Source organism: Carassius auratus, chromosome 28 (genome assembly GCF_003368295.1).
Source record: "Carassius auratus strain Wakin chromosome 28, ASM336829v1, whole genome shotgun sequence".
NCBI classification, from domain to species: Eukaryota; Metazoa; Chordata; class Actinopteri; order Cypriniformes; family Cyprinidae; genus Carassius; species Carassius auratus.
In genome coordinates this window covers 9,191,156-9,198,359 of record NC_039270.1, presented here as the reverse complement: position 1 = coordinate 9,198,359, position 7,204 = coordinate 9,191,156, and the positions used below count along the sequence as shown (strand labels likewise).

Sequence of the window (7,204 nt, the reverse complement as noted above, 5' to 3'; positions counted from 1 at the left end):
TGTTCGAGAATGCCTCCAAATAAGTTCATTTTTGGATGTGAGGGAAAGTTTACCGTGTTCAGATTCCCCAAGAACTCAGCGTTACATGAACAGTGGATGCAGTTTGTTTTTCCTGGGCAGCAACGGAGTGTATCAAGTGCGTTTGTGTGTTCTGGTCATTTGAGTGAGGAATGTTTTATAAACAAGGCCCAAGTTTGTACATCGTTGGCCATTAAAACATGGAGCCGTCCCTGTGATAAAAGAACCCATTCATGTAAGTACAATTGCATCAGATTTCTGTCTTTTGTTGGAAATCAGCCCATAAGTGAATATATGTTAATGGAAACACCACAAAACATCAGTATTAAAGCTCCACTCACGGAACACGCCTCCAGGAGCTCGACTTTTTCCGGAAAGAATCGGAAAGCAGTATTTTTCTTTTATAAATGTGATGAAACTAAAGACTTTTTGGATATATACTTTTGGGATATATGAAAGATGCAGTACTACTCTAAAGGTACTCTATGGGTACTCAAGATTAACATGAGATTAGGTGAAACTGTGTATGTTATGTACCCTTTAAGCAAAATCTCATTCCTTGACTCGCTTCTGGGGTTTTGCCTACAAAGTGACATTAGAGATCCACCCTGGTTCCACGCTCTCTTTCCCTCATATGAGAGAGCATAGCTCGCTCTCCGGAGATATCCAGCAGCTATTGCGAGTCAGTTCTTCTTCTGATGTTCTATGGTGGTTTCGCAAACCAGCGAAAAAGGAGCATAATCACTACCTATTGATCTGGAATGTGCAGTGTGCATATATTTGGAAGAAATGTTTCACCTGACCTCTCACGTTTGCTCTCTATCATGCCAATGAGTCTGCACAGTGAACAGACCAGTGCGCCATGTCTGCCATGACACACAATTTCATTGATTACATGAGGGGCACCAACTAATCAAACAATGAACATCTTGCTTTAACCACGGATACAAAAGTTGTACCAAAATTCATGCACAGTCATGTCAACCAGAAACTGAGAGACAGTGCATCATTGTGTCGTGTGCTGGGATGCAGTATTTTGCTTGCACTTTGTAATAATAGAGTGTGTTGACTGAAATATTCAATTCAATTAAATTCAAGTTTATTTGTAAGCAACTTTACACGTATTTTTCAGAAAAATTAATACAAGACGTAGTCAACCAGATGATGAACATTATTAACAGCAATTATTATAGGATGCAGTCACACATGTAGCAATATTTGTTAGTTCTGTTGTTGATTCAGGGTTAGCATCATCCTCTGAGGGTCGGCATCATCTCTTCTCAGGTGTTCTGGATCCAGACTGGAACTTGTGTAAATCCTAGTTACATCGCGTGGTAAAACATAGAAACAAATAGAGAAATCGTAAGCATAGCTGCTGTTCCATAAAGTAAAATTAATTAGTTTAACCGAAGCTAAAGAATAATAATGTGCATTTGATCATGCAACTACACTCACAATTTAAGAGATACATTATTCAAATGCTTGGCGAAAGAGATGTGTTTTTAATCTAAGCCAAATGTGAAAAAGCTCTACATCCTTAAGTGGACTTTGCTATCCTAGGAACGACCAAAAGTCCAGTTTTGTGACATTTAGGGAGCTTGATGGATTGTAACGTGGTAGAAGGCTAGTTAGGTATGCAGGACTGATACGGAACTTTTTTAAGTGACGTGACTGTTACGGCCCTTGGCCTGTTTTTGCTTGTTCTCTTGCTCCTCCTCTATTTCAGACTTGATTGCTGTAACCTGAGAATGGTGTTTAAATTTTTTACTGCTGGATTCGGGGCTCTCTTCCTGCTTGGTTCCGATGGCTCAAAGTTTGAACGCTGTTCGGTTGACCTGTTCAGGTCCATGCCTTGCTCGGGACGCCAGCATTCTTCACTGATGCACATTTGAGTTTATTTAAGTTTTTGCCTTTTGTTACACTCAACACTTGCACTCATACACATCATACATCCATCCATGCATTTGCCTTACACTACTGATATAAACATTCACACACCCCATATTTGGATATTACTGTGTTGGATACACAATAAATTTATGTCTTGTACCGTTTGTTTGTGGCATGGTCTCCTATCACTTGTTATGGCTCTGAGTTAGTCGTAACAGTGACATACGGCCAAGTAGGTTGACCCATACTCAGAATTCGTACTCTGCATTTAACCCATCCAAACTGCACAAACACAGCAGTGAACACACACACACACTGTGAACACACACCCGGAGCAATGGGCAGCCATTTATGCTGCGGCGCCCTGGGAGCAGTTGGGGGTTCGGTGCCTTGCTCAAGGGCACAAACACAACTTTTTCTAAAATAAGTTTGTATGAAGTTTTTGGAAAATCATAATATCTCTTATCTGTTTTATTTGAGCAGGAATGGGATGCACTTTGGTGACACATAAACAAATTCCCAACAAATTCCATAATTTCCATCATATTTGATGTGCTTGCAGATCGCAAGCATTTCCTAATTTCACTTCAGAATTTTTTGTTATACTTAATCTTTTGTTATATTTTTATATTCTCATAATATATATATATATATATATATATATATATATATATATATATATATATATATATATATATATATATATATATATATATATATATATATATATATTATTATTATTATTATTATTATTATTATTTATTTTATTTTTTTTTACCAAATTTACCCCGTAATTTTACTCATTTAAAAATTGAACATATGTCACTACCTGTATACCTTAAAATAAACAAGAAATAGCAAGGCGAAAAATAAAACTTTATTTTTTATTAATTTAAAGCCTTAAATCTACTCTTGGAATAATTTGTAATTACTTGTTTATGGACATGATTTTCTTATTGCTTATTTAATTTCTATTTATTTGGTTTCGTTTATTATTTTATTTGTTTTGATGTAATTGTTATGTTATTGCCTTGTACGTTCTTTCTTTTCAAAGCTGCAATAAAAAATAAAATAAAAAAGAATCTACAAGGCGGGATTTCCACCCTGAGCTGCCAATAGAAACAGGGGACACGGGAAGCGATTCATGATCCATCACGGTTTTCTTCCTTAAATCATTTAAACCAATCAAAGAGAGGCCGCCTTCCTGACAGCGCACATGATTGGGTATGTTGTTTATATTGACATACCTTGCAGCCAATCAGAGGAGGCGGACGTGACCCTCTGCCCAATCACGAACGAGGACGTAGTTCCGAAGCTTATAAATGACAAGGTGACAGTTTTTACGGCGTTACTCCTTGCCTCTAAAATAGCTGCAATCTTGTCCCTGTAAACCCGGGCCTTGTGTGCTGTATCTAATAGGTGAGTCAGGTTTTCTCTGCGTTCGTTTAAAAATACGTAATGGGCAGCTTTGCTTTTTATAAGCTGTGAAGTGTGCGGAAGTTGTTGATCCGGATCGGGTAACTGCGGTGCCATTCAGAGAAGCGCGATGCTAAAGCTCCGCTAGCCGCTTGTCAAAGTCATTTCATATGAATGAATGAATGAATCCGTTTGAGATTACATATTAGGACCCTAACACGTCGAGCAACCGGGAAATAGCACAAATGCTCCTTAGCTTCGAGATTTATATTGCTTTTTAAATGCACGAAGGCGTTCTTCACATATCGCCCGTGACACTTAAAAAATGTCTGACTCGCGCGCGGCCCTCAAGATCCTTTGCCCTACCTCTGCAACTAAACCATGCACTTACATGCATTCTTATGCTACAATGAAGTGCAACTATAAATCATGTCCGTGTCATGTAGTAAGAAGGCTTACATGCGTTTAAGTAAAAAAAGATGAAAATAAAAGCTATTGGTGACCTTCGCTCTCCAGCCTATTCGTCTGAGCAGTTTACAGACAAGTTCAACGCCTAAAGTTTGAGATTAGTAATCTTAACAAAGATTATTAATGTCCTTTCATACTTAAAAATGCATGGACCTTGTCCTCCGGTTGTTCAAAAGGTTATCCATACTTTGACCTGAAATGGGGCCAAATAGACAACCTAGGGAACTCTTAATAACGTATGTAATTAAATAAAACATGCATAAGATGAAAATATTTAGTACAGAATTTATGGCTGGACTTATGCTGCTAGTGTCACAATGTGGACCGTTCAACAGGCTCTGCCTAATAACCTCAGATTTGTTAGATTAAACTATCTCTCCAATCTGTACCTCTTACTGTGGGTAAAAAGTGGTATTACCGTAGTGAAACATCCAGCCCATGACCTCTGTGCTGCCATGTTTGACCACTGACCTACAGTGGATGTGCCTCTTGGGCTGAAGCCACCTAGAATCCTTTGGTTGAATGTAAACCTATCCGAGCAGATGATCTTTTGATTTGTATGCTGATGATATTAGGGAACTATTTAATATCTTATTTGCTTTCTCCGAATGGCATGGTCTTAAATTTAAGGTCTCTTCAGTTGCTAAATTAGTAGTTTAAGTCTTGATGGCACACATCATCTGTCTTTGTCGCCTTCCGTAAATAAATATCACTGTGTATGGAACACTACATTTCATGCCATGCTGTGTATGTCACTAGTGTTTTCTTTCACCGGTTTAACATCTCTTTTCTTCTCCACAGGCTCCAAACATGTACGCGTGTGCTAAGTTTGTCACCTCACCTGCTGTGGTATGTATTCAGTCTCAACTACCGTCACACTCCATTGACCATCTCAGAAATTGACCTTAATGCCACGGCTTTTTGGAGACATGTTATGAGTATTGACTAACTTCCATGGAAGTATCAATTCTAATCATGCATTTAAAGGCTTGTTAAGTTTAGGTTTATGCATTTAGAAGATGCTTTCATTCAAAGTGACTTGCAATAGAGGAACATAAGGATTTTTTTTACAAAGCCAACAATATTCACAGTAGCCTAAATCATGCCAGGTGTATTCAGAAGCTATTTTAAGAAAGGAGCTAGAGCAGGAAAGACATACCAACACATTGTTTTTTTTTTTTCCCTTCTCTTCAAGTGCATTGGTTTAAGGTTGTTAAAGATAACATTAATACCAGTTGGATCCTTGTACTCACTCACATAAAATATTTGAATCCGTAACCTGCTTTCTGTTCAGGTTTGTTTATAGAAAAACAATGCATATCATATTGACATTTTAATTTAGTTCTCATTCTGAATTTGTTTCCCCCTCAGCTCCGTGGAGGATCCAGGGTTTTGGCCCGGCCTGTTTCAGTGCTGTTCAACAGACCAGAAGCAAGAACTGAACAGGTAAAAAAGATAAAGTCCCTTCCCTGTGTCTTGCAGCTTCTCTTGCACGTGCTTACATCTCTTGCTCTTCTCAGGCTGCTCTGCTGCCAGTCAGTGAAGCGAGTCTTAATGTAACCCGGGGGTTCCAGACCAGCGCTGTATCCAGAGATATCGACACCGCGGCCAAGTTCATTGGTGCTGGCGCTGCCACGGTGGGTGTGGCCGGATCAGGAGCAGGAATCGGGACTGTGTTCGGCAGCCTCATTATTGGCTATGCCAGGTAATCAGTCTCTTGAACTCAGTTTATTTGCTCTACACGTGGCTTGTGTCTAAATGGCTTTTTTTCCGTTTACAGGAACCCCTCCCTGAAACAGCAGCTCTTTTCCTATGCCATTTTGGGCTTCGCTTTGTCTGAGGCCATGGGTCTGTTCTGTCTGATGGTGGCGTTCCTCATCCTGTTCGCCATGTAATTTGGACGTCTTCTCTTGCGGTCCGACTCTCTTGATCTGGAGACTGGACACACAGCTTCGGCCGTGGCTCCGCCATTCCAACAAAACTACAAGAAAACTCTCCCTTTTTATGTTTCCCCCCCCGTACAGTTTTTCCTCTATCTGAAAGTTTTATGTAAGAACAGACCTCACATAAGACCATCTGAATAAATGGTTGAAATCTGTTTGCCCTTGCTCTCGTTTTTTTTCTGCTTTGAGGACGCAAAGTTGTTGAGGAAAGGTAGACTAGGCTGGTGTGTTTTTAAAACTAATATTGGATTTGGGGAACGTTTATCAAAAAATTTACTTGAATATAACGAGACAATCACAATTTTCTTTTCGAATGAAATATCCCCTTAATAGCTCCTGGTTAGTCTAATAAAATATTTAGCAATGCAAAAAATACATGACCGATCGTTGGGTTAACTGATTTTTGGTTTAAAGCTTCACTTATCTGTGTAATGCAAGTATGCTAATTTTAAGTAATGTTCATAGTCACTGCTATGCTATAATTAATTGTGCTACTGTAAAACTAGTAACTCATTGTCATAAAAAGCTTCTCAAAGCTTCTTCGTTTGAAGGACATCCTAAATTTCGTTCCTAGAGAAGCAAATGTAGAAATGTTGGTAGCCAGGGTTCCCTGCAATTTATTTTGTGGGCGCTCGGTACTGAAGTTACCCTGTCATATGAAGAGCTTTCCAAACTATCATGAGCACACCGGCGGCGCCAGGGGGGGTCTTGGGGGGTCTCAAGACCCTGCCAAAAAATGCTTTGACCCCCCATTTGACCCCCCAGCCTCTTCCTGATTAAAAAAATATATATATTCGGGATAAAGATCCAAAAATGTTTCTCTTCAAACTACGCAGAACAATAATAAATAATTATTTCGATATTTATTCATACACTGAAACGAGAACCGTTTCTGTCAGACGCGTCCGATTCGAGAACCGATGAGCTGATGATAACTGCGCATGCGTGATTCAGCGTGAAGCAGACTGACACAGAGCGCATCTGAACCGACCTGATTCTTTTGGTGGTTGATTCTGAACTGATTCTGTGCTAATGTTATAAGCGCGGGTAAACCAAAGGCTTGAATGAAGGGCATTTATCGCCAATGACGGCATTACATCGAGCGCAAAAGAACCGGTGAACCATTTTTTTTTCAACTGGTTTATTTGATCGAATTGTCCGAAAGAACCGGTTCACTTGAGCACCTGCATTTTTTAATTGCTAGAGGATATTTTCAACATCGTGGCAGCTGGTAAGTGGTGTTTCATTCTCAGCCAAATCCATTTTGATGTTTATTTACTTATTATTATTTTACAAGAACGATGTGATGTGAGAACATGCAGATACGTTGTTTATATTGCTGTGTGTAGCCTGTAGTGTAGAAGTAACACAAGCGTGCTGTTTGAGGGAGAACAGTTTCACATGCATCGAGGGGTCTGGTCTTTTTTATGTTATTTGAATAAACTTTTATTATATTACAGTACTTATTT

At 39.2% G+C, this 7,204-nt stretch overlaps 1 protein-coding gene across 1 annotated transcript; it reads left to right on the top strand.

Annotated features, from left to right (window-relative positions):
* Positions 1 to 3,189: 3,189 nt before the first annotated feature.
* Positions 3,190 to 5,890, top strand: atp5mc1 (ATP synthase membrane subunit c locus 1). The gene is made up of 5 exons (XM_026207641.1): positions 3,190 to 3,327; positions 4,594 to 4,641; positions 5,164 to 5,238; positions 5,313 to 5,497; positions 5,573 to 5,890. The coding sequence occupies exons 2-5, from the start codon at positions 4,603 to 4,605 to the stop codon at positions 5,685 to 5,687; spliced, it is 414 nt and encodes a 137-aa protein (XP_026063426.1). The 5' UTR covers positions 3,190 to 3,327; positions 4,594 to 4,602; the 3' UTR covers positions 5,688 to 5,890.
* The last annotated feature ends 1,314 nt before the right edge of the window (positions 5,891 to 7,204 follow it).

Bases quoted from the DNA above. Each gene is read 5' to 3' on its own strand.
- atp5mc1 (XM_026207641.1), top strand. From the start codon at position 4,603: ATGTACGCGTGTGCTAAGTTTGTCACCTCACCTGCTGTG. The intron at 5,239-5,312 runs GTAAAAAAGATA...TGCTCTTCTCAG, and splicing joins CAGAAGCAAGAACTGAACAG to GCTGCTCTGCTGCCAGTCAG. The intron at 5,498-5,572 runs GTAATCAGTCTC...TTCCGTTTACAG, and splicing joins CTCATTATTGGCTATGCCAG to GAACCCCTCCCTGAAACAGC.